The sequence below is a fragment of the Calliopsis andreniformis genome, chromosome 5 (assembly GCF_051401765.1).
Source record: "Calliopsis andreniformis isolate RMS-2024a chromosome 5, iyCalAndr_principal, whole genome shotgun sequence".
NCBI lineage: Eukaryota > Metazoa > Arthropoda > Insecta > Hymenoptera > Andrenidae > Calliopsis > Calliopsis andreniformis.
Genome location: NC_135066.1, coordinates 3,951,680 through 3,978,400, shown reverse-complemented (window position 1 = coordinate 3,978,400; position 26,721 = coordinate 3,951,680). Strand labels below are relative to the sequence as shown.

Below are 26,721 nucleotides of genomic sequence, written 5' to 3'. Positions count from 1 at the left end.
CTCCACCTTGAAGGATCCTTTCCATGAAGAACGACAGTCTAATAACTTCCTGATAGATTGATAGCACAATACAATCTGAATTTGTATCGAGTTCCAAGCATCAACCAAAGGCTTATACCAAAGCTCACTCCTTATTGAATAGATGGAACGAAGCAATCGCGTGTCCGTGCCAACTGGGCGTGGGCGTATTGTTCGACAGAAAAATCGAGTTAAAAAATGAATCTGGTACTGTAATGTGTGCCCTCATTTTGTTTCTGTATCGTAAAAGCGGATTACGACTTCGTTCCTAGAACCGCACGCCAGAGAACGCCAAGAAATACGGAAACATTACTCATAAATATTCCATGCCTATGATGAGCATGACATCACGATCTTGCGCACTTGGACGGGCCATTTTCTAAAACGTTAGGAAGATCCTGCTAACAGGGGTGCGGTCTGTTTGGTCTTGTCATCGGCCGAGTCACGCCTGTGGTTACCTATTGAAAAAATTTCTTTCGATATTCTCTCTAGGTCAAAAGAGAGTCATCTTGGAGTAGTCTTCGAGGTGTATCCTAGGCCAGGTTATACCTAGCTCGTCGAACGCGTCGATACTACTCTCAAAGACCTGAAGAATCAATTCGAAACAAGGCAACTTAGGCAATTAAATTTCATCAACAGCTATCGTAAGCGACTCCACTCGTACCTGCGTGGGTATGAGTTCATTCTTGATCGTCTCGAATTCGTTGAACCGTCTTGTGGCCTTATAAGGTCTGTCCTTCGTGCCGTTAAACCACAATAATGAAGTCACTCAGTCAAGGTTTCGCTCGGTTTCCATCAGTAACCAGAATTGTTGTTCTCCTGTTTCCTCTGAAGGATTCGTGGTCAACGCTTTGGAGACTCTTACTCACGCCTGAGAAAAATGATAGTGTAGAGGTTCTAGGTCTGATCACTATTAGATCGAGTTCGTTCAATTCTCTTTTTCCTTCGATCCTGGTTGGAGACCACAAGAATGCGTTTTTGAGAATACACGACGCAATCAATGAAGATAAGCCAAAATATCTTGGGTCGCTTCGCCGTATCACTAAGGGGAACTCATTCACTTTGACTCCTGACATCGAACAATATTGACCGGTTATCTTATCCGAGGGAACGTAGACCAGGGGCAGCTTCGACGTCCTTTCCTCTTCGGATACTTCCACCCTTTACGCACGATAAATTCTGACCGGCGGTTTATTTTAAGGACTCCTTCGCTGGCCGAAATCGACGTAGCTGTTGCAAGTCGCGACTCACAAACGTTTACGCAGCGATTGTAGATAAGGAAAAAAATGCAAATTTTGCGACTGAAATCGAAGGTTGGCAAATTTATTTACATTGGTGACGTAAGGCTGATTCGAACGTTATGTCACTTAAGCATAAACCTCGCTATGCGATTGTTGCGTCAGCTGCGCTCACAGCTTTCACATCACAGTTGCAAAATGCGCATATTCCCGCGGTCGAGACGAGTAATTAATGCAGCAATTTATGACGGAGAGCAATCTTTGCTAATGATTCGACCACTTCCTTAATTTCGCCAAGAAAAATAAGAGTCCAGGGAAGGTGCGTCTTTGGAAGGTTACATGGTGAATTCGATTTCCTCCAACATTCCAAGAGACAGTAAATACTCGTGAATCAACAGCTGTCCGATGACTCAGTGCTGGCTCAACTTTTTTGTGTTCCTGTCGTTGCTGTTGGAACATCGCCAACTGGCTGGCGAACGAACTCCGACGAAAACTGTATCCCGATGAAGGCGCTATAGCCATTGGTTCCGCTATTGAACTTGCGAAACTTTCCTCGCGATTTACTGTCGTATAACAGTCGGATCGGGTGCCCGTTCGACTACGGTCGATGAGCTGAGAAAGAAGGACGAGTCTTGAAAGGAAGATTTCATGAGGCGAAAGACTGTAACTTTGGCTTTAAAAGAGTTACTACCGTAGAAGGTCTGTCGTGAACAATATCTACACTTCAGTTCAAACGAAAGCCTGCCATTATTTTTCTCGCAATAGCATCTCTTAAAGGACAAAACATAAAATCTTTAATGGTCCACTCGTACCGTCTTCCTCATTTCCAAGTCAAGGATCCTCGACAACTGAACACGCGAAACGGAAGCATGAAACCGCTCTGTTCGTCTGGGATTGTTTTCCATCGAGCGCAATTATTTGTGTAAAGTGGCGCTCGTCTGAGAGTGGTCCCCGAATAATTAGTCGGCGACTACGTCGCGACGCATCCTTCGTTCTCAATTTATTTAAAAGGACCTCTCTCTCCCTCCTCGCGGATGATTCACCCCGCCAATTAGAAAACCCGTCGAGCACGTTCGCCGGACTGTAAAATGCTAAGAACTGACTACTCGCGCTCACGCGCCCCAGGGAATTATTCATATCCGAGGGAAAGAGCCGCGTGGATCTCTGGTAACTTAAAACTGGAGTAAAGAATGTATCATAGTCCCGGCGTGACTCACCGAATCCAGGAAAAAAGAACCGTTTCGCGTACGTGCCGAGATGGAAACGGGTAGAAAGAAACGAAGATTAATCGCTGGTTGTATCACTTTCCTTCACGGGACGTTGGCTCGCGAAAGCAGTTGTAGAAATTGTTCATTAATGTCTCTCAATTAACGCGATCGATGGCCATCGCCACGGCCAAGACTTATTACCGACGCCGTATCGAGTAGCAGCGTGTAACTTATTACCATACCTCCTTAGCAGTTAGAGGAAGATCAATAATACATACTTAGAGAGCAATTATCGTTTTCGGCCTGTATCTCTCAGCTAATCAGCCAATAATGGCGATATCAAAGCTAGAACAGAAGGTTATCGCGTCGGGAAGCTAGAAAAGTCTTGCATAAAGATACAGTATTCGAACATAGTTTTCCCAATGCAATTTCTGTATGGATATTAAAGCCGTTTCCAACTCAAGTGTTCAGTTTCGACCTGTAATTCTGTGCAGAGCGGTAGCTAATCTCCTTAAGTTCCTTCTGAGAAAGGACCAGGCTTTGTCCCCGAAGGTATCGGCTCAATCCCATATCCCGAGCAAATAGGATTATCGTGACCCCAAGTCGTGATGAATCTTTCGTCTTTTCTTCCTTTCCACAATCAAAGCGATACCTTGGACGCCTCTAGAAGATATGGTGACTCGGTCAAATGGCTATGATAAACGGCGAAGCTTATTTTTGCGAAAACACGTTCGAGAGGCAACGTGTATGCTGATACAGCACATACAGCTTAGAAACAACTTTGCAGAAGGACGTGTAGATGATAAAGGGTATCTGACAAGTAACAACCGCACTAAAGAAGCGATAGGAAAACAAGAGAAGCTACGCTAGATAACAGCAACTCCTTTACTTGCTACATTATCGTAGCCACAGCTTTTTAGGACAGCTTCCTGTACCTTCTTCCTATTTGCGCTGAAAAGTTCCATTAAATTTGTACGTAGCTCTAAACGGATTACTATAATAACTTGACAAGTAAAATCATTCTTGTCTTATCAGGTAAACATAAACGCAGATAATTATATCTCTCTGTCAATACTCCAATTAATTCCCGTGAAGTTTTCCTATCTCCAAGCAGAAACGAAAGCGAAGCAGAAATTTCTGTTTCAAAACGAGTATCCAGAAGTTAATTGAAATTCTATCCGCATCGATTTCGACACCCCCGTTAGCAGCGATTGTACGGTATTCAGGATACTCAGAATAATAAGGCGGTAACCTGGTTTCAGGTGTACGATAGCGACGTAGGACGATCGATCAAGAGTGATATACGACGATAATTGTCGGCGGTGTGTTAACGGCACGAAGGTGGCGTCGATCGGTACGAAGGCTTTCCAAGGTAAAAGAACCTCGCACACCTCGTACAAGAGTACCGTAACACCGACCTTGCCTCGAAATGGCGAAACGGTCCGGGTTGCACTACAATAAATGCCTTCGATTCTTCTGTACCTGGTAACTGCAACGCCGCGCACCGACGAGAAAAGAGAAATGACCGGTATCGGGGACGAGGCCGCGAGAATGGGAGAATTCGGCCAAGGAACGATCCCATCGAAACCTCATTGATCGTTATATTCCCAAACCACTCCATTCCTCCTACGACTTATATCGAAGCGTTTAAACGTTTCGAGAGACCATCGAGATTTCTCTGCCACTTGTTGACGGGTGATCAAAACAGCCTGTCGCGGGAAATAGCGATGATTCAATTCGACCATCCCAGCCTCCATATTACTCAGATGACATAAAACTCGTAATTAGCAACGTCAATTATAGATTACACAATCTTTTCGATTCGAAAACCGAGTTGAGTCACTGATTTTAAGGAGAATCGGTGCAATCAAGACGGTGTCCCTTTTCTCCCCCAGACGGGCACAGTTTCGCAACAAGGCCGTGCTCTGAACGCTGATCCACGCGAGGTAGCCCGGAATATAAAATTACGGAGCAGGGGTAATCCGATCCCTTACACGTAAGCCGTGCAGATAATTCGAGTTAAGTGGCTCTCTCGAGTAAGTCACCATGCCCGTTCAGACTCTGCCTCGGTGGCTCGATCGGGTAAAGCGTAAAAATCCACGTCGCGGCGGTCTGTGTGTGCCCACGCATAGACACGCTCTCACTCTCTCCTCGTCGTTTTTCTTCTTCCTACCTTGCGAGTCGGACTCCTACAGAATGGTACGTGTCGTAACCGACTATAAACATCGGCACCTGCGGGCCTGTCACCTTTCTTCTACTCGCCTGTGCCGGCGATCGCTTCTCTGCGCCCGTAAACGCCGAACGATGCCAGTCCCAACGATCGGCTGGATGAAAACGCGACAGAGATTTCCTCTGGCTTCCTGTCGGCCTTTTCAGTGGAAAAATGGTCACAGGCTAAGTTCTACAAAAGCGAGGGTAACCTTAGAGGAAACCTGAGTCGCTTGACGGAGGAATTCGGACGTTCGCTGGGCGAAAGCGTCCTCCCAGAGTTTTGGTTAATTAAACGAGCGATTCGCGTGACTGCTGGCTTCTTAACACGACTCCTGGCAACAGCCATACCGCAGGGTCTCCTTCGATTTCGCGGAAGCGACGCTAGAAGAATGCAGTCTTGTCATCGAGCCACTGATGTACGGTACTTCGGAGTCCTCGACTTCTTTCGCGCTCTTCCTCTGCCACTGCACACGCGCGTGTGCGACGAACGTTAATTATGCGAGCATAGATTTCTTCTCTCGAATTCGAGAATCGTTGACGAGTAATTGTTCCTCGCGCAGACGAGTGTCCCGTTGCGACGCCGTGAAATTCCAGCATCGACGTTTCTACGTGCAGAGTGTGCTAAATCTTCTGGGGAGAGCGAAAAATCGGCAAGATTTGCCGTCTAAAGAATATACGACAGTCGTTTCAGCGACGGAGTATAAATTCCACTCGGTTTTTGTCTAAAGCCGAGCCTAAATAGCCGCTGGAACGCGATCGTAAGATATCCGCGAGAGGTGTCTCGTAACGTGTGTGCGCCGATGCATTCGTATCGCGCTTAAACGAGCCATTTATAAGCGCTCGCATCCGTTTAAGTGGCGAACGAGCGCGTTGTCGCGTCCAGCAGTTTCTCCTCGCTCACAGATTGTCGACCTTTGCCTTGGAGCCAGAGATTCTCTGCGATGAGTCTGTCACAGCACCCCGGGGACACCCGGTATATATTTACATAGGGCTCAGCCAGGGGACGATGGTGTTCGAAGCGGTGGACGAGCACCTGTACGACTACGGTAACCTGTCAAGCTGGAAGGGCAAGAAAGGGCCGGCTAACAAAAGCTCTTGCTGTCCGGATTCCTCTTTACCTGCTCCTCCGTTCCACCGAATCCTCGTTTCGGGGACTGGGTACCGCTAAACTCGAGCTTGGTTCCTTTTGGAGACAGTTTTTGCATCACCAAGATCGCAAAAGGAGAAATTGAACCTTAGTCTAGAGACATGGGTCATCTTTGTCTGGGCTAGTTCCGGGTTAAAATCGCTGAAGGTGGAATATTTTACCTGTCGAAGTAGCAGAGCTAGGCTGATCGAACTTCGAGTATATCGGCACTCGTGTAAAATTATCGTAGCATTTTACACAGGTCGTATCTTCGAGATACGAGTTATCGCTGCCGCACGGGTAACAAATGAACACCGTGGTTTGAATCCTACTTCACCGGAAGCAGTCTTCTACTGGGCCCGTTCTAGAGCACTATATCATGGCAGAAGAGCGTTGAACCGTCTGCAAAACTCGCAGAGTGATGTAAAAATACTCACGTGCAGACGGAGGAGATCACGTTTTGCATTTTAGTACCTTTTTACAGGAATTATTTGAGGGGAATTATTAATTCGTGGAGTTAATCGAATTCATTCTTCTACCAAATTAGGTCCCATTGGAATTGAGAGCTCTTTTAATCACGGGGGAGAGAATCGTTGATTCCCCGCGATTTAACGTCGACATAAAAAGACGTATAACTTAGTTACGAAGCGTAGGACGAGATTTAATGAAGGGATAAAAGGTTGGACGCCCGCGGAGTATCGAAGGGATCCTCTGGGATTAGAGGAACGGGCTGGATCGAGAAGAGCCGGTTCGAAAAATCGGATGGAGGAAACGCCGAGTTAAAATAAGCTTCGTTGGGCCTTTCTCGCGAGATGGGAGAGGCAAGAGAGACAGGAGTGTCGTCTCCGTAAGATACCACCGAAAATACTCTGATGGTTAATAGAAGGCGGGCTGACGCTAGCTGTGGGCTTACACGTTCGACACTGGTTCGTACAAATAAGCTAAAAACTGATGAAAAAGGGAAATTGATATCTGTTGTAGCTGTAATTTACATAGGAAAATAAACGAGCAGGCGTGTTCCATTTCAGGTGTCACTCCAATTTCAGCGGGCTTCCCATTCTTGAACAGTTTACTGATTTTTTGTTATTCTTTCAGGAAGAAATTACACACGACTATCAATGAAACTGGTGCATCAATTTTGCTTCAATGTATCGCTTACGACCGGAAGTAAGTCGTCAGCAAATAATATCGACCAACTATCATCGAGGTCGATTATTGCAGAAACCGGCCTCAGTGAATTTCACGGGCAATTGGCACCAGCAATTGCACGATATCTTTTTAGGACAGCTGCAACCAGGCTTTACTGCGCCTTCTTTCGCGATATTCCCCAGTAGTCTATTCGGTCGGGCGTACGTGGGCTATGGTTCGCTCAATTGATCGAAATTGGCTAATTCGTCGTGGCTGAAACTATCCTGCTCCCAATGCAGCTAATTAACCGGTGGATTGACCGACGGTGGCTCGCATATACTCCCGTCGAAAGCAACAACTCTTTCTGCATTGAGATTCAAACTGAAGCAAATAAAGTGGGATATAAGAACCTCTTGTATGACACAGAAGATACATCTCTAAAAAGTCCCAAATTATTCGGAGCCATAACTTAGTATGTTCGTATAAAATTCAGTCCAATGCACTCTTCGTTAAAGTTTCCGAAGATTCCGTTATTCCTTAATCGTGTTATGGAAAGGGGTTGCCTGTAGCCCATCAAAAGACTATAAACCTAAACGAGGTCACTCTAAATGCCTCGTTAATTTAAATCTCGGTGTTAATGAAACTGAGTGAAAGGTGAGAGGGGCGGGTGGTGTTCAGGGAACGAGCTGCTCTCCATTGGTGATTCGCCAGTGGAATCAGACACCAGGTCGGTTACGCTTATCTACGACGAAAGTGGCCGTACGGTGTTCGCTTTACGTGCGGTGGCGAGCCATGGGGAATTGGCTGCCGGTCTCACGTGTCTCTCGTCTCTGTCCACCGAGACTGTGGGAGCTCCCTTTAGCATATAAAGGAGTCGCGTCCGTCGTCATGGCGAAACTAGTTCGACCATCCAGTTTTTCCACTCCGGGTGCACGCTTCGCTCGTGCACCCGTCCCTGGTGGGAGACCACATCCCGAGCAGTCGCGTTCCTCCCAGCGACACGCTAATAATCCCGCAACTTGTTGCTGCTCCGTCACGTCGAAGCCCATCGATCCCCGTCGAAGCGCTTTACCTTGGTCTTTTCAAAGATCAAGTCCTCTTCCTAAGAACTACACCCACAAGTTGCGTTCTCGAATCGAGTGGTAACGGGACACCCCGTTTAGATTGATCTACACGTCACGTGACGACTTCGTCTATCACGTGTCAGAAATGAATCGCGATAGAGAGTTCGAACATTCAACTTTCGCGCGCTTTTTCGGAGGGAGCGCGAAAGGAAAATGGAACAGAAAATTTGAAAGAAAAGAATAGTGTAAAGGAGACCTAAGTCTGCGCTACACACTAACAATTCATCTCTTGGATTTTAGAGAAGTTCTAAATCTTTTTTAAGGAATATTAAGTCAAATATGTCATTAAGTACCAGGTGACTTGGCAAACATTTTATAATCGTAATAAACTGTTTAGATTGACTAGCATGTTACATGACAATGTTTTCTAACTTTCATTAATCTTTACCAATACTCGATGTCCAATACCTTGTCACATAATCTACATAATATTACATAACATTTTTCTGTCCTATTTTCAAACAAATTCTCGATCTTCACCACACACCGTGTCCTGTTATACAGCGTAGACGCAGCTTAAAGAGACTCACCGAGATCCTCGACCAGCCGAAGCATGACACCGCCGATATGCAGTTCTCCTTTTACTCGTAAACTCCTCTCCACTTGTAGATCGGTCACATAGACACGCAGCACCCAGCTGCCGTCCACCTCGTGACCGTCGGAGTACATGTTTCCCGATAGAACGAAGAGAAGCGCGAACGAATTGAAAAGAAGCGAGCGAACGCGTTCCTGGCCACGTACCTCTCGGTCCCAGACACTCGACACGAAGGAACGAGGGAACAGGCGCAACTTTTAAGGCGCCGAAATCATGATTTTCCGCGGCACTCGACACTGCCACGCGTAACACACTCGTAAAGATAAATCGATCGATAAGGGGCGATTTGCGTATCGGTGATCCGCTCGACGGGACCTCGCGGGTTCTATCGATGGTGCTCGCCTCGAACCTCGTATCGTGTGCGCACTTGCGGTACACTGACTGGCTCTCGCGCGAGTTCGTGTTCCGAATAGCCAGAGGAGCGAGAATTCGTGGAGGCGCTCGTGTCGCGTCAGCCCACGGCCCCAGCTGGTTTCTCGACTGGTGTCGGCCGTGCACTCTCGAAGTCTCGACTCTCGGCTACGCTCTCTTACCGAGAATAGAACTATTTACAAGTGACGCGCGCTCGGAATGCGCGCGCAGATACTCCCCTGTCCCCTGGCCCTCAGCACCGCGGACGCCTGAACCGCCTGACACCCCCGACCCCTGCTCCCCCTAACCCGTCATACAACTCCGTTTCCTTTCCCTCCGCTGCGACTTCGTTTCGACGCGCTTCGTGCTGGGCGAATTTTATTTGAAATTAAAATCGGAGATAACCACGCGACTGTAATGTCAGTCTTGGCCTGTTTGTGATTATGCTAGGCTGACTATGAAGGAAATATGGATATGCTGTTATGAGTAGGTGGCGACGATATTGCTTTTGGAATTTGAGAGTCGGCGGAAAAGGTATGATCGAATGCTTCTGAAGGTTTTAAGAAACTAGTTACTTTGTAGGAGTAATTTTAATTCCTGATTAGGTTCTGTGGGATACAAATTCTTGTTTGCTTATAGTATTAGTTAGGGACTATTTACGGAGCTATAGTTTTTTACTATTTCTTGTTTCATTGACTTCAACTCTTGGTGTTTTTAGACTTTGAATGAATAGTGATCGTAACAGCTTTACTTTTTTATTTTCTACTGTTCTCTGTCTTGTAATCGAATTCGATCAAATAATGTGATTCTTTTAAAATATCGGTATTCTGTTATCTATGAAGGTGTTCCTGAAAGTTACAAGTACCTACTACTTGGAGCGCTAGTAATCAACCTGCTCTACGTAGTGCAGAGTTCTTCTTTTACCAATAATCTGTTTTACCACGTAAGCACCTACGCGGCAATTGACGAAGTACAGAAATGATCTATCATTTTATAGTCAAGGCTGAATATTTACTAATTTACTTCTAATACGATAAAAGAGCGGCATTAGCTTTAATTATAATCCACACACTAGTATACAAATATTTTAATATAAAAAATTGTTTAAAAAGTTTTTAAAGTGCCATGAGATGAGGTTTATCTTATACCTCGTCCGTGGTTTTACTTTACTGAACCATTGTACGAATGGAAACCGGCTAAATCAAAATATTGATACAATTTTCAAAAAGGAAGTTTTATAATTATAATATTTAACACGAGATTATTAAGAAGAAGCTTCTAATGAAATATTGCACGAATATATAGAAACGTAAGATTACTTTCTCATCATTTTTCTTCCGTGAATATTCTGTAAGGTTAGAAGTGGTAAAGTGTTCATTTTATATTGGTTGCATGTATTTCTCTTCTTTGCAAAGGTTGAACTTACGCAAATAATTTGCTGATATTTGGTGCAATGATTGTCCATGTTAAAAAATTCGTGTTACCACTATGCAAGTTGGACAAACTTGGAAATTTTCAAAAACAATTTGTTAGACCTGATTCTTCACATACTTCATCTAAAATATTAGAGCATCTAAAGAATAAAAGTTTGTTGCGCGTTAGAGGGAAAGAAACTTCTGATTTCCTACAAGGATTGATTACAAATGACATGAGGCACTTTGAAGAGGGAGCAGCAAACTTGTATGCATTGTTCCTAAATATTAAGGGCAGAGTAATGTACGATGTTATTATCTATAAAAGTCAGGAAGATAACGTGTTTTATATTGAATGTGATTCACAAGCTGTAGATCCATTGCAAAAACATTTAAAAATATATCGTGTTAGAAGGAAAGTAGATATAGACAATTTAGGAGATAACATTAATATTTGGGCATTATTTGATCCTGCTCATTCGAATAATGAACAGAGTAATGATAGACAGAAGCTGGAAGGTTTAATATTTCCATGTGGTACCTTGAATAACAAATCAAGCAAAGTAGTTGAGAATATTATGATTTATGAAGATCCTAGGCTTTCAGATTTAGGTATTAGAATTTTAGCAGAACCAAATATTGACAGAGACAAAATAATAAAGCATTTGAATTCTAATGTTTCTATTTCTGACAAGACATTGAGTTATAAAGCATTTCGTTATAAGCTTGGAATAGCTGAAGGTATTGATGATTTACCACCAGGAAAACCTTTTCCCTTAGAAATAAATTGTGATTATTTGCATGGAGTTAGTTTTCATAAAGGTTGCTACATTGGTCAAGAGCTTACAGCACGAACTTATCATACTGGAGTTGTAAGAAAACGTTTAATGCCTTTATTGTTTGAAGAAATTCCTACAAAGTCTCTTTCATATGATGAAAAAATTCTTGATGAATCTGGTAATGCAGTAGGTAAATTTAGGGGAAATGAAAAAGAATATGGATTAGGTTTAATAAGAATTACAGAAGGTCTTAATGCTAAGTCTTTAACTGTATCAGATATTAAGATAAAAACATCAAAGCCTGTTTGGTGGCCAAAAGAATCTCAGAAAGAAAGTGCTTCTGTTAATAAGAAATAATCTGTATATGCGATACAATTTTAGTTGTGTATAAAATATTTTACTTTGTATCTCTATATGCAATGTACATTGATGTAAAATAAATTTACCATGTGGACATATAGAGTATTTCCCATCATTCTTAATTTATAGGATGGAATCTATTCCTAGTACATCTGTGGATGAATCTGATGTTATTGAGCATAAGCAGGACAAAATTTCTATGAATCGAGAATCAAAGGAGATTACGGCTGGATCTTTTGCATGTTCTTATTGTTCATTAAAAGAACGTTTCGATTTCAAAGGCGCCAAACCTCCATTCGCACGACAATTAACTTATTCGGAAGAGTGTTACATTATGAAAGATCCATTCAGTTTACCCAACAAAGGGGAAGTTTTAGTACTCGGTGCTGATTGTAACTTTTGTAAGAAACCTGTATGTTTGGGATGTAGCATATATTTTGGTAAACGCTTTTGCGTAAAATGCGCTTCAAATAACATAAATCACTTGCCATCTCAACTTCATGCAAAAATAAAAAATTTAATAAAAGATGATAATTCATAAAAATAGTATTTTATTAGATATTAAATACTTATTATCACTTCCACAAATTACTATTATAAAAAAATGATACCGACAAGAGTTTTAAAAACACTGGTTATAAAAAGACTTTTGATTATGTTCACTTTTTTCACTTCCTAAAACTATTAAAAAAAAAAAACTGTTATGATTGATCACTGTCATATAAATTAAACAAACTTTAAAACTAAAATACTAAAAGATCTTAAGCTAAAGAATAAGTATCCTTAGGATATCACTTTAGGTTTTTGGTTTCTTAGGTTTGGCTGTAAGTTTTTCTGCCAAAAGTTTCTTTTTCTTATCCAATTTATTCTTTCCTTTCTTCTGTTTTCTGTCAGCTTTTTGACCTTGATATGCACTTCCTTGTTGTGGCTTGGAATGGTCCTCAAAGTTTTGTGTCTTGTCTTTACCCTTATTTTGGATCTGAAAAAAACCAGAATTTAGTTTTTGCCTTAAAGTTTTAAAACATTAAGTACACTTATAATATAATATCTTACCGGGATACCAACTGCAGCATTATTTTTTAATTTCTTAGGTGAACCAGTATCTTTACTTTCTACAGAAAGTGATCTTTTACCATGTTTTCCTTTTTTCTTTTTATCATGTTCTCCACAAGGTTTCACTCGAATTTCTCGATTTGAAATTTTTGTGCCATTCAGTTCCATTGCCAATACAGCAGCATCTTCAGTCTTGAAATTTACATATCCAAATCCCTTGCCTACTCCAGTCTTGTTATCTCTGATTACACGTACAGATTCTATCTCACCACAGCCTTCAAAATGTTTCCTCAGTGTATTGTCATCGACATCTGCAAATTAAAAGATACAATATATATTTATTCTCTGTATTATTTTCATTTTTCTTATTACAAATAATATACTTACTAAATTGTAAATTTCCTACGAATACACTTTTTTTCAAATCTGGCTTTTTATCAGATTGGCAGACTGTATCTACTCTTAGATAATTTCCTTGAAATATTTTTCCATTCATAGATAAAGCTGCTTTAGCAAATTCCTCAGAACTAAATCTAATGTATGCATGAACAGATTTCAATTTAGGGTGCATTTCCTTAGTAATTGCTGCAACTTTTTTAGGCATATTGAGAGTTTTTGCTACGATGCCTCTTAAACGTATAGTTTCAATATATCCATGTTTCTTAAACTCTTTCTTCAATTGTTTCTTTGTTACTTCTACTGGAAGATTACCAATAAAGATTGTTCTCTTATCCATCTTCAGTTCTTCTAAAGAATCATTAGGATCTCCTTTATTCTTTTTATTTTCTTGACTTTCAACTATGCTATTATTTTGTTCTTCTTCCTCCTCATCTTCATCGCTATCATTCTCATCATCCTCTCCTTCACTATCGTCATCCTCATCATCTTCTCCTGGCTCAGCAAAATCCTCATCATCATCATCATCAGCAAGACTATTACCCAGTAGTGCTTTTAAACCTAATGTAGATTCATCAGCTTCCTCCTCATCTTCTGATTCATCGTCATCATCATCATCTTCCTCACTGATATCATCATCATCGTCATCTTCCTCTTCTTCTATCTCTTTATAATCATCACCATCTTCATCATCATCATCATCAATCATAGAACTATCCATAGCTGACTGATCTGAACCATTTTTCGTGTCGATACTTTTATCATTTTGTTTTATACCTTTGAACATTTTGACCCCTTTGTTGATTTCTTCCTTCATTTTTTCATCCATCTCGTCTTCTTCATAATCCCCATCATCTTCTTCTGTATCATCTGCTAAACTGGTCCCTAAAATATTAGGCAACTTCTCATCTTCACTTTCATCTTCGTCAGATTCCTCTTCATCTTCATCACTATCGCTTTCCTGTACAAAACTTTGTTCTTCTAATACAATTCCCTCATTTATATCTTCGTCTGATTCAGATTCATCCTCATCAAGTTTTGACTCATCTTTTTTACTTGGTTCATTCTTAGGTGGCTTAGCATTCACCCTTGGAGAATCCTTTTTCTTTTGTTCTTTGTCCTTTCCTGGAGACTTCTGAGGTGAAGTACTCTTTTGTTTTTCCAAACCTTGTTGCTTCATGCTACTATTATTGTTCGCCTTTGATCCATTAATTAATGGAACTTTGCCTATTGGCGTTTGTTTAAACTTTTGATTCTTTTTCTTATGAATGTGCCCGTCTTTCGGTGTATGCATATTCTTCGAAAGTAAGCCTTTGTTCTCGTCCTGTAGTGCTTTAACCATCTTTCTTCGAAGATCTGCTGTTTCGTAAAACAATTTTCCTGTTTGTAAAACGAAAAAGCGTTATACAAGTAAGCTTTTTATGATACAAAAAATTCAAACTTCACGGTATCAGGTTAATATAACATGTGCGACATTATGTAGCGGGTAAATTAAAGATAAATGAATGTATAAAATGGAAAAATAATATTTCTATCATTTTTACTTAACGTGTGCAGTATATTGTCAAATATACTAAAGTTACTTACCACAAATTTGTGTCGACAAACTGAACTGATACAAACAGATTCACCTTTTGAAATGCCGGCACGAAGTGGAAACTTTGAGCGCGAACAGGAAGAACGAAATCGGCCATAAGCGATTTTCTACTGTATTCAAACTTTAGTTTACTAGGGAGAATAAAAATTTTCTATGAAAAGTCCCCAAATATAAAAATATCCCTATATATTAAATTAATGATTTAAATTTATATTGAAAATTAAATTTGAAACCATTATCAAAGACATCACAAACTATAAAAAAAGAAAGGGTTCATATGCATATACCGGCATGCGATGACAGTGATGATAAACATATATATATATAGATACAGATTTCAATGTGGAATGTGGGGTTATGTTTTGCAGTATTTTTGTGAATTAATATTTTAAATTTTGAAAGGAATTATTGTAAATACTATTGTTTTAATAGTTGTAAAAATTCCAGGTAATTATACTTTCTTATAAAATATATGAAAACAATAGTATGTTACAGAAATATTGAATTCGGTTAGACGAATAAAAAAGGTTAACACATGTGATTTTTGACATACGCAATTTTTCTTCTTTGAGCACAATCGATACACTCTTTTTGAATTTTACAGATTTAAACTGCACTTTTGTATAATGGATGGAATAGGATTGTATAATGTCTTTCTTCAAGCGCATCAGCCTCAGTTACAATCATCTGGGGTACCGAAAATCTTTTGGGAGGTTTTGTTTAAAAAGCTCCAACATCAAACTTTTGATTCTGGCCTTGCATTCCAATTAATAAGAATCGATTACGAAGATTCATCTAGAGGTCCAAAAGATCCTGTTTGGAAGCTCTTTGTTTCTTCTGAGAACGGTATCTCTACACAAGATCCAAATAACATTTATTTGATAGATCATGCATGGACTTACGATACTTCTAATGCTAGAAGAAACTTGTCAACTATACTTGGTCTCTTGGATCGTATGTGTAATTTAATGGGTTTTGACACTGAAAAAGAAGAAGATGAAAAAATAGAATTTGTAATGAATGAAATGTGGAGATACAATCAGTCATTTTCTTTAAACAGTGGGTCCATAGAAGACAGAATGCCAGTTTGGTACATTATGGATGAAGTAGGATCCGCAATAAACCACAGTGATGAACCAAATTTTAGAACAGTGCCGTTCTTGTACTTACCAGAAGGTGTTACGTATACACTATTATTTCCCATAAAAGATGTTAATTGTGAAGAAGAAGTAACAAGAGATTATGTAGAAAATCAGACAAGTGATCCAAAGAAACGGCAAGCATTATTGTTACCATGGATAGATACGTCTTTTGTAGAAGAGAGTTTTGTTCAAACAGAGCCAGATGAAACCTACTTCCTAGCAGGACATACCCGCGAGAGCTTACCAGAAAATATAAGTTCAGAGATACTTCAAAGAGATAGAAGCACGAAATTGAAAGTTTTTTCGCAGTATACATTTGTAAATCAATATTTAAATGATCCTGCCTTCGAAATCGTGAATAACGAAGAAGAGGCTGATATCTTATGGTACACGTCGCATTTTAAAGAATACAAAGAACTCAGTCATCGTTCACCACATGTTTTTGTAAATCAGTTTCCATTCGAAAATGTTCTGACTATAAAAGATTTACTATCTATCATATGTAGAAGAAAAGCAGGCGATAAATCCTACGATCCCGAGACTCTTGAAACATATCCAGAATGGTTACCAACCACTTACAATTTAAGCATGGAACTAGTACAGTTCGTCTCGTATTTTGAACGAAGGAAATCAATAGGTTTAGACAATCACTGGATTTGTAAACCTTGGAACCTTGCCAGGGGGCTAGATACCCATGTAACCAAGAATTTATTTCATATTTTGCGTCTGCCTAGCACGGGACCAAAAATCGCCCAAAAATATATCTCGAGTCCCGTGTTATACGAGAGGCCAGAGATTGGCAGAGTTAAATTCGACGTGCGATACGTGATAATGCTGAAGTCAGTGAATCCCCTGAGGGCATTCGCTTACAAAAACTTTTTCTTGAGATTCGCAAATAAGGAGTTCGCTTTAAATAATTTTGACGTGTACGAGCAACATTTCACGGTCATGAATTATTCAGAGGATACTCCGCTTTGTCACGTGAAATGCGCGGACTTTATCTTAGAATGGGAGAAACAGTATCCCGACTTTTCATGGAGCGAGCACGTCGAGCCAAAGATCTTGCACATGTTCCGTGAAGTCTTTGAGGCAGCGGTCGCGGAAAAACCACCGAAGGGAGTCGCGGAGAGCCCGCAGAGCAGAGCCGTATACGCGGTCGATTTAATGCTCGAGTGGAAGAAGGAGAAAATGCAGCCAGTCTTATTGGAGATCAATTTTTCACCCGATTGTAAGAGGGCTTGTGAATACTATCCGAATTTCTATAACGACATCTTTAAGTGTCTCTTCCTGGACGAGAGTAACCCGGAAGTATTCCACGATCTCTGTTCGAGCTGCGATTAAATGTTGCATCGATCAAAATGAGACGGTCTGAGTGCACGCTTGCACTATAAATATCATGAACCTATTAACGACCGTTCTGTGGTCAGCGTCGTGGCCAGATGCCTTTATTTATTCAAAAGCAGCGAGCCTCGCATTTCGTATGCGATAATGAGCAGAAGTAGCTCCGGTAAATCTGCATGCGCGAACGTTAAGGGTACGTTTGCTCCGTAAATAATTTCCACCTCCCATAACTTGACGCTAGAACGGGAAGACTACCCGTACCACCTAATGGAATAATAAACGAGAGAGCAATTGGAACAGTTTCATGACGAGCCACTTCGGTCACCGCGTAATGTTCGCTTCTATGCACAGGAGAGCCTCTATGCTTAATGCAGAAAGAACTGCGGCACGACGCGAATCGCAATGCCGATACGTTGCTCTTATATCATTCCTCAGGAAGAATTCCAATGACTCTGCAATAAAGATACGATGCATCGAAAAATATACGTTTATTTTTTCTTTTTTTTATTTAATTTCTGCTAATGTACGGCGAGAGTTGAATTTTTGCAAATATAGAGCAGATCGATAAACTGCTAATGAAATACGGATTTTCATTTCTGGGAGAAGTTTATATTTCGCTTATAAATTTAACGTACGTTTTTTAATAGTCACACATACTCGTAGTTTTTCATTGTATTGCTTGCACAGTAGGAATAAATACGCTACAATTTTAACGTAAACCGCATACCTTTGCGTTCAACTCCGTAACTAGTTTTCTTGCATTCTTTATAAAGATTATTCGAGTTGTTCACGAGTTGGTAAAAATTGCAGTTTCAAGTCGGAACGATTAACCCTGGGAACTCTGAGTTTCGTTTACCTTCGTACGTGTATACGTAATTTGTAGCTTCCCCTCGCGCTCGACAGTGTAATCAACCGCAACAATTATTTCTTTATTTTGCAGTGTACCGTCACTGGTACGAATCAGCCGCATCGCTGACAATCGTTTGCAACAATGAGCCTGTGCCATCGTGTTTTGTTAATTATCGTCACGTTCGTTATTCGGTTATTTCGCAACGAGCTTCGGCCGGGCTCGGCTTCGTTTGAAAAAGCTTTGTCGTCAAAACTTCCTAGCTATTCAGTGCTTGACCGCATGTAATTACGCGGGAACGTATCAATGTTCCAGCGCAACGAATTTAACGTAGTTTCAACATTCAAATAACATCCGAGTACATACTTTGCTTCATGGTGTTCACTCATTACGATTCAACGGATACCAGATTATAATTATCTCGCGAACAGAATGCGATTTCAAGGGAAAATCGATGTAACGCGTGGTTATTAATGTGCTTGAAACTTAATCGAGCACAGGATGATGCATCGGGTGGTTTGTTCGTTACAGATTACTAGCTTGCGTTTACTACATTAGTATCGTACGAATTGTTTCTCTCATGGCAATACGGAATATTTTTGATCGGTGTACGTATGAGGTCAATTATTCCTCAAATTATTCAAGATTCAAATAATTTTCAATAATTGTGCATTTTGATCCGTGTTTACCGGATTAAATGAAGCGAAATTTCGATTATTTATTAATTAGACATTAATATCGGCAATAAATAACCGCTTAATAATCCTTACAATTTGCTAATACAAGATAAATTAAAATGCAATTTAATGGTCTCGATATTACAGAACTAAAAAATATCTTTGTTTCAGGACAATGAATACAGACCTACAGATTCGTGCGACATCGTCGCAGGTTGTTCTTTTTTCTTGCACAACAGACCGATTATTTCCACCCTCCAGTCGTCGCAGCGCCAAGGGGTGCGTGTGGCTCCAGGTAGACGGCTTCGTTCTACCGTGCCATGCATTCCCGAATGTTAGTTCGCGCAGGGGTGGTTGCGCGTTTGCTTCAGTACTTGGTGCTATTCGCCCCGCGAATTACGTATCGCGTAGGTTCGAAAGGTGTGCACGTACCACCTTACAGTAAAACTCCTAGCGGGCTTCTTCAACGTCGGCGTCACCAGTAATCATGGCAATTAAGCAAATGAGTTCTGCGTACAGGGACGTCGATAACGAGGGCGTCACAGCGCTCGAGACAAACGGAGTGGTTATGTGACCGCGACTCACCCCCTAATCCCTTCGCCGTTCTCCCCTCTATTCTAGCGTCGCTTTGTCGACGTCTTTTTCTTTTGTTTCCATCAGTAACAGCAGCCTGACCGACGCCGTCGGCCTCGTGAGTGATACCCACTGAGCGATATAACACCACCCCCATCCTCTCGAGATTGATATCGAGAAGTCACAGCGACTGGCATTGCGTTGGCCCTTTTATTTCCACGGAGGTCACACTGGGCCTGTTATTTCTCTCGCTACGAGTGTCGATCTTGCTCGGTAATTCCGTGCTCCTCGCCGCGGACTCCAGAGTAATTTGGTAATTTCGTTTCGACCCTCCTCGCCCAGACAGGAAAGGACTGGCGTCGAGTAATTATTCGAGAGCCTCGTTCGAAGGCTTCCGGCTGCCGGGAGGAAAAAGAATATGTTTTTTCTTCCAAGCAATTTTCCATTTGCCCTTCTTCTGTTCTAACGACAGACCACAAAATGAGACCAGGAGATGCAGCGTGCATCGCCATCGGCGCTCCTTTCGTCCGACGAATCGCGTGGAAGGTGCACGGAGTGGCCGCGGGCAAAATGCGCAGGTATTAAGGTACGTAGAGCAATTAGAAACGTTGCTCTAGAGGCGACATACACGAATTTCGTGTCATGCCGCGATAAATATCATTGCGTCGCGATGCTGGGCGCATTAAAACTGACTCCACTGTTGGTAGCTGCTCGTCGAGAGTCATTTCTTTGTGGGGATGGCCTTGGCCCAGGGGTGGAGATAGGGGCCGAAAGCGATTTCGCGTTTTATATACCCGCCTGATAGCGAGGAGCCGCTCTCGCAGACGCACGAGCCCGCAGGAATCCTCGTTTATTGTTAATTAATGCGCTTAATTGTTATTTCATGCGGAATAAGGATGATGTACGCGGCCCATTACGGGCAAGTTTGTCCCGGGGAAATTGCAAGACAACTTCGTAAAAAGTGTCTCACTCTTTGTGGCGGAACTCGTCCGCGAAGCTCGAGAAATGTCTTTTTTATCGCGCCTTTGAAGCGGAGAACTGCCATCGCGCGTTTTTTCGAGGATGTAAATGCTCTTGCGCCCCGACTAAGAAGCGCATTATTTAACGACAGGGATCAGGGACTGAGGCTCGTAATTTTGACTTCAAGCGAGCGTTTCTCGCGGTAGTTTCTTGCTAATGTTCGACGGGTTTTATAGAAAAGATACGCGCGAGCGTTGAAATCATTGCGAGCCATTAATGTCTAAATATACTCTTGCATCGGGAATCAAATATCGATTGAAACTTTTACACTTTAAGAGGTGGCTTGCATCATCTCAGTATCATTTGAAAGGGAGGACTGCGTCGATCGTAGAATGTCCTGTAAATTTTTAAAAGGAGTCACTCTGGAGGAAAAGTGGAAAAAGTCTGCGTGGTATCCAACCCCTCAGAATATAAAACAAGCTGCGCGTCGTACCTCTACTCGTGGACATCGTGTCCGGCCATTCGACCCTGCATAAATTTTCGTCAAACCAATTTCTTCCGACTGTTCCCTCGTGAGAGAAGAATTTCTCTAAAACGGCGTTGTCTTGCTCCCTGTCACATGGATTCGAGGCCTTTCCCTCTTGTCGCTTCCACCGATAGAATAGGAATGTAAATTTGTATCGTTGGAGCTAGAATGTAAATTCTACACCTTATGTATCTTTGATTATCCTGAATTTCACCACGGAGATGTAAGACTTCAGCGTATTCTGGTATTCTTATGAAAGTTTGTTTAATGGTAGTTTGCTCGTTCCATTTGTTCAAAGGTCTGAAGTTTGTATTTTAAGATAATTTAGGTGTCTGCCGAGGTCTCTCTAAATAGGAAGCAGCAGAGAAGTAGAAAGGGACAATTTCGAAGCGAGTTTCAGGCTGGGGTGTTATCCCCTCTTTTAGGGTAGTTTCAGACGCGCGATACGCGCTTTACAGTGTCGGACACCTTCTTCAGATGGAGATCTCCCTCTTTAGCTCGACACGCGTTATTGCACTTAAGGAGGAAGCACCTTCCAGCGTTCCTCCTTCGTCTGTTCTTCGCACCCTCGGTTCTCGAAGCTCCTGCAGAGAACAGGCTTCATTACGCCCCCATAAATCACAGCCAATGTACCCTATACGCATCGGACCACCGTAGGCATCGCGCCATTATTAATTACCACCGTGCAATACTGATAAAAAGGAGGACCCTGCAGAAGACGTACTGAACCGCCTGGTGAATCGCTGCAAGGGGCGCAATGAAGGACGATGGAGGGTGGCCGCGATGTATAAAGTGTTCCTAGAACCTTAACGCAGATATATCGTCATGTTTACGCATTAGAATGAACGAAGTCGGCCAAAGAAATCGATTATCCTCTTCGTTCTCACTCGTGTCCACTTTTCTTTTATTACCTTTTCTCGCCTTTAACTGCTTCGCTTGGAGTTTCCACTTTTGCTTCATTTATCGTTTAATTCTTTTCTTTTATAGAAGTCTCACGCGGGAATGGCCCAATTAAGAAAGGAATAAATGCTTTAAAAGCATCGTTTGATTGGCGACCACGATCGGGATTTCTCCATCGGAGAAAATGGTCGTCAAATCATCCAATCCATTCGGTTATACTGATTTACATCCAAACACTTGTCGCCGTATATAAATCAGCAAACGCACTCGACCGCGTCGCGCGGTCTCTGTTGCTTCGTCACTTTGACAAAGGGTTTGGAGTGGTGAGCACGAACGAAAAGCGTCGAGAGAGCGGCTGTGATCAAAATATCATTATTTCCGTGTTGCGCCCTTCGAAACTCGATGATGCTCTCTCCGTAATTGACTCACCTCGATGAATGACCGCTGCATAGGTGCTATCGTCATTGTGGGTAATGACAGGATTAAAACAACGTTCGAACATACCCGACCGGCATTTAATTATTAGTGACGCCCTATCTCGCGCCTCAAATTGTCCCGGCTGTAACAATATACAGGGTGTTTTAGAATTAAAAGGCTAGAACATTAGAACTTGCCTTATTCACTTTAAGAATGACGAAGAAGTATATCCTACATTCATTTTAAAAATGAATAATATTTAATATTTTATCTACTGCAATATTTTATAAATGTATTTGGTGGATCAGAAGTGTAAGTACTGCTATCAGTGCTACTTGGTATAAAAAGTCATTAATGTTGCCGTAAAAGTTATATAAATAAAAGACTATAGCGTAATTCTAACAACCTATCAGTTCGACCACTTGTTTTCCGGGACACCCCGTGTACGCACATATTCAGAACGCAGCATTTTATTGACCGACCAGAGAATCCAGTCACATATTTACACGTACGAGCGATGTTGCTCGCGCTTGCTCCCCTCTCGATCTATAATTGAAATTTAAAACGTTCCGAAATCCGGGGATTAAATCGCTCTCGCGTCGCGTTTCATCGAGCCACCCCCTTGTCAACGATTCTTCTCCCTGAATCTGGTTGTGCAAACGATAGGGGATGTAATGAAAGTAGACAGTTAAGTCACGTGTACCTTGCAATCCACTTGAATTCGATCGAACGGCTGTTCTTAACCTGAGATTCAATGTAGGAGTCTCTAGGAATCCCGCTGAACGTCTCTCATCTTGTATGAGGGAAACAAAAAGGACAGATCGTGTTCTCATCTCCTTTGGAGCACGAGAGCTCTCTAGAGTAGTGATTATCGCAGGAAAATGTACGAAAGCTTCATTACAGCGGCGGTTACATTATGTACGGCACTTGAAACGGCCAGAACGAGCGCAGTGGGCCGCGAGGTGGACCGTAACCGTCTGGTTCGCGTCGTCACCTTCCTTTTCAGTTGACTCTTTCCACTCCATCGCGAGGAGGTCTCTCTGAAGGGTCGCAGTGGTCGGGTCCACTCGTCCATTGCGCAATTAGCGTCGCCGCGGGCTTTTCTTTTGCAGTCGTTCTCGACCGTACCTGTGTCTTGGTTCGTTTTCCACCAGCGGCCACGCGACGAGCATGCATTCATCGCGACTACACACGGACGAAAGAGGAGCGACCGCGCGTTAATTGCGGGCCAAGTATTACTCGCTGGACTGACGTCTCTAATCTTCCGAATGGGTGAAGGTGAGCTAGTGAAAACAGAAAAAGAAGTAGGCCACGGTGACTGCGAATTAAAATACTGCAGCGACTCTGTATACACAGGTATACATGCAGATATGCAGATAGAAGAGGGTATAATAAATACAATTGGATACATGTGTGTTAAAAGACAAGACAGTATAAAGAACTTAGTTTGTACTTACTTCCAGTCATACCATTTCTGAGTTCCTTTAATTTCATTTAGATTATAATATTCAGACACAATAAATTACTTGCGTATTGTAACACCTTCCACTTGCTATCATCATCATGCTACGTACGTAATGTAAAGAAAAACGTTCTATGACCTCTAATAGTTGTTAACGGGAATGCAGTTTCGGGCTCGACGAGTACATACGTGTCGGATATCTATTTTAATTTTGTATCGAAATATCACTAAGTGGGTAAGCAAATAAAACAATGGTTAGCTACTCAAGCAGCTCTTTGCTACTTTGCTACGTTGCGTCTGATTTTCATTAATATTGATCATCGTGAGCTGCTCAGTCATGCGGTTCTTGTTTGCATCCAGCTAGTCGTATCTCGCACCTTCGCTCTTGGTCTCCCTTTCATATCCGTCCCGCAAACCTTTCTCGCCCATCCCCATCGTCTTAAGAAACGATAATTAATTTCTTTTCCTCTTACCTTAATTAATAATGTTCCGTTGCTTCGAAGTCAACGACCCTGAATCACAATGAAAATTTATCGCAAATGCGTACAACTATCAGACCTCGAGATAACTATGTGCTCTTAGTAAAAATCTAAATGGATATCATGACTGTTTCAAATTGACAGAGGGTGCGGTTAATTCAACTATTAATTTGGTAGACGCGATTCAATACATATCCGCTATCAAGCTATATCTGCAATTAATTAGTTTCATTCTCGTCGGTTCTCTTTTACGATTAATACGATTCTACTGGAACGAATGAATGGAGTTCGATCATTATGATCGATGGTTTTACTCGTTGCAATCCCAGCGCCTCCTTCGGACGCATAATTAGATTTCCAATTTTTTCTTCCTCTCCTCGAAAATCGATGCCTCGAGTACGTAGTATGGAATTCACTGTACATCGTTCGACGACGGAAACTCGATCTCGAGGCCGTTAACAATGCAATTCCAACCGGATTTTGGATCGGATCGTTCGCTGGTACTCCCATGTATCTCTCGAAACTTTGTAAATGTATTCGGACCGATGAAAAGTTTATTTCGTGACAAATGATTTTGCAATGAAATTTGCATTCGCGTTAACCGACGCGTAGCTAATGGAAAACACGCGCACGAAATTGAACTTACGATCGAGTTATCCCCTCCTCCCGTTATTATTCGATATTGTGAATTACTCACGCACGTTTGTCTCCGTTGATTAATGAATATTCAACTTCCAACGACGAATATTTCTTATTTTTAAACGCTACCCCCGCGAGATTAATCGATTTCTTTTCGAGAACACAGTCACGATAGAGAAATCGATCATGCTTGTGCAATGGTTCTTAGATTGAATCTGATAGGAAGGGAACTTACAAGCAGGTTCATTCAGGTCGCTGAAATGACGTAGACGCCAGGTGAAATCGAATAGTAAATCGTTTATTAGTACGAAGGTGTGATAGTGTCTCGAGTTAGCCTTGGCCGATATTCGTGATTAGAGTGAACCTGTGATACCATAAGGTGAACGAGTGTGATAGAGGTTTTGTCTTTTTGTTTTTTCTTTCTTTCTTAAGTGATGTAAGAGATAGATGTTAGAGCTAGTTACCCTGTTCTGCGAGCTGGTGTTCTCCTTATCGATCAGGCCGATTTCATGTGCTTTTTACGATCCCCGTTACGATCCATCGACTTCCGCCTCTTGCCCCCTTTGCAGCTTCCCACCCTTCGATTCAACCCCATCGATCCACGATTAGATTGCAGCGCGGCGCGATGGAAAAGGAGAACGCCCGTGCAAGCTAACTTTCAAGAGTGCTACTTCTTGTTATCGTTCCGAGGTACTTCTAGTGCCTATGCTTCTTTTTTCTGTCCTCTTCGTGTTTTGCCTATATCGCTAAGTCGCAGCTAAAAATCAGCGAGACTGGAGAAGGGGGAACGCGACATCCCTCGTTCCCCCATCCGAACGCAACAATAAATAAAAACCCCGCGACTCGTATACGCGTTCCGAAAAGGGAAAGATCTCTCCCGCTCATTCGTTCCTGGGCTCCCTTCTTATCTGCGTTCCACGTTCCTTCGTTTCCAGCTCGCCAACTGATCCAGCCAAACGGAAAGTCAAAAGGAACGAAAAACGAAAGGCGAAGTCAAACTCTCCCGCTTCATCTTCGGTCGCGACACGCAGCAATAATAATAGCACAATAATAATCAAGACGTTATATAACAATTCATCGATCGCGACAAAGTACTCGGTAGCGAATATAGATTGCAGCTTGGGGGAGGATACATCTCCCGTGTCTCTTTTAAATAAGAACAATGACAATAAATTAGGTTCCGTACCTACTGTACACGCGCGCCAGCGTATTATATACCATAATTATGTACCGCGTATGTGTATATATATTATATAAAAAACGATCTTGAAAAACGTTCGACTAACATGGACGTAAAATCGTACAAAAGCGTTTGCCCCTCGTTTCTAACTCCGCCCTGTTTTTCCTCGTTCTCGCGCGAGCCTCCGCGATCGCGACACCATACCCCGACCCTGTCCTCTCGCACTCTTTGATTGTACGCATCTTTGATCATAAGCGACTGGTCGTGCGCTCTCGTTCCCCGCGATATAAGTACGTGTAACACCGTCTACGGTTCACCTTTACTCTCGTCCGCGAACCTGCTCTCTCTCAACCACCCCCGCGAGAATCAATACCATTTTCCTGTTTTTTGACGAAACATGGCAATACAATTTTTTAGTTGCATTAGATTTATTATAATTCGAAACGTTTTCGATTTGTGGAAATTGGTTTCGTAGAAGACTCTAGTTTCGTAAATGAAAATTTCTGATTGAGGTTCTATTTTTTCCCTATTTTTTCCCTATCGATGGAAGAAACCAGATCCTAAAAACGGGGGTGGTGGATGGGGTGCTCGTTCGCGGTACAGATAATAGGTTTCCTACGTGACCTACACACACACCTCATTCCCGGGTCGTACATATAAAATTATATTTACAACAGAGTGATCTTTGTCGTGAGGTATTCGCTCTACATGCATCTAAAGAGTGTACAAGTGGCCAAGAAGCGGAAGGGAGGCGCCAGAAATTCGGGAGAATCGTTTCTCCATACCCATCCCGGTTTGAAATAATTCGATTCCCCGCTCTCCGCAGATTTCTATCGCTCTGATTCTCGCGCTGACAACTCGCTCTCGTCTTTTACACGCTGTAGTCACTATCCGCGCTATACGACGCGCTGTTCGTTATAAATAATTTAAAAATTATATATTTTATATATATTTTTATATGTATATATTAAATTCAATCTCT

The 26,721-nt window shown here is 42.0% G+C and overlaps 5 protein-coding genes across 5 annotated transcripts in view; 3 read left to right on the top strand and 2 right to left on the bottom strand.

Moving 5' to 3' along the window:
• LOC143179198 (unc-112-related protein) overlaps positions 1 to 8,869 on the bottom strand; it is a 37,074-nt gene extending 28,205 nt beyond the window's left edge. The window contains exon 1 of the mRNA XM_076378308.1: positions 8,584 to 8,869. Within this exon, the coding sequence (XP_076234423.1) occupies positions 8,584 to 8,722 (139 nt within the window). The 5' untranslated portion in view covers positions 8,723 to 8,869. The remainder of the gene's footprint in view (positions 1 to 8,583) is intronic.
• A 1,316-nt stretch (positions 8,870 to 10,185) lies between these two features.
• LOC143179225 (iron-sulfur cluster assembly factor IBA57, mitochondrial) lies at positions 10,186 to 11,644 on the top strand. The gene is made up of 2 exons (XM_076378343.1): positions 10,186 to 10,308; positions 10,415 to 11,644. The coding sequence occupies exon 2, from the start codon at positions 10,453 to 10,455 to the stop codon at positions 11,545 to 11,547; it is 1,095 nt and encodes a 364-aa protein (XP_076234458.1). The 5' UTR covers positions 10,186 to 10,308; positions 10,415 to 10,452; the 3' UTR covers positions 11,548 to 11,644.
• Positions 10,298 to 12,234, top strand: LOC143179226 (cysteine-rich DPF motif domain-containing protein 1-like). Its single transcript, XM_076378344.1, has 2 exons — positions 10,298 to 10,354; positions 11,680 to 12,234. The coding sequence occupies exon 2, from the start codon at positions 11,681 to 11,683 to the stop codon at positions 12,089 to 12,091; it is 411 nt and encodes a 136-aa protein (XP_076234459.1). The 5' UTR covers positions 10,298 to 10,354; position 11,680; the 3' UTR covers positions 12,092 to 12,234.
• On the bottom strand, positions 12,094 to 14,657 carry LOC143179224 (uncharacterized). Its single transcript, XM_076378341.1, has 4 exons — positions 14,587 to 14,657; positions 12,991 to 14,379; positions 12,604 to 12,914; positions 12,094 to 12,529 (listed from the first exon to the last, which is right to left on the bottom strand). The coding sequence occupies exons 2-4, from the start codon at positions 14,339 to 14,341 to the stop codon at positions 12,347 to 12,349; spliced, it is 1,845 nt and encodes a 614-aa protein (XP_076234456.1). The 5' UTR covers positions 14,342 to 14,379; positions 14,587 to 14,657; the 3' UTR covers positions 12,094 to 12,346.
• A 549-nt stretch (positions 14,658 to 15,206) lies between these two features.
• Ttll12 (Tubulin tyrosine ligase-like 12) lies at positions 15,207 to 17,097 on the top strand. The gene has a single exon (XM_076378340.1). The coding sequence runs from the start codon at positions 15,223 to 15,225 to the stop codon at positions 17,077 to 17,079; it is 1,857 nt and encodes a 618-aa protein (XP_076234455.1). The 5' UTR covers positions 15,207 to 15,222; the 3' UTR covers positions 17,080 to 17,097.
• Positions 17,098 to 26,721: the final 9,624 nt, after the last annotated feature.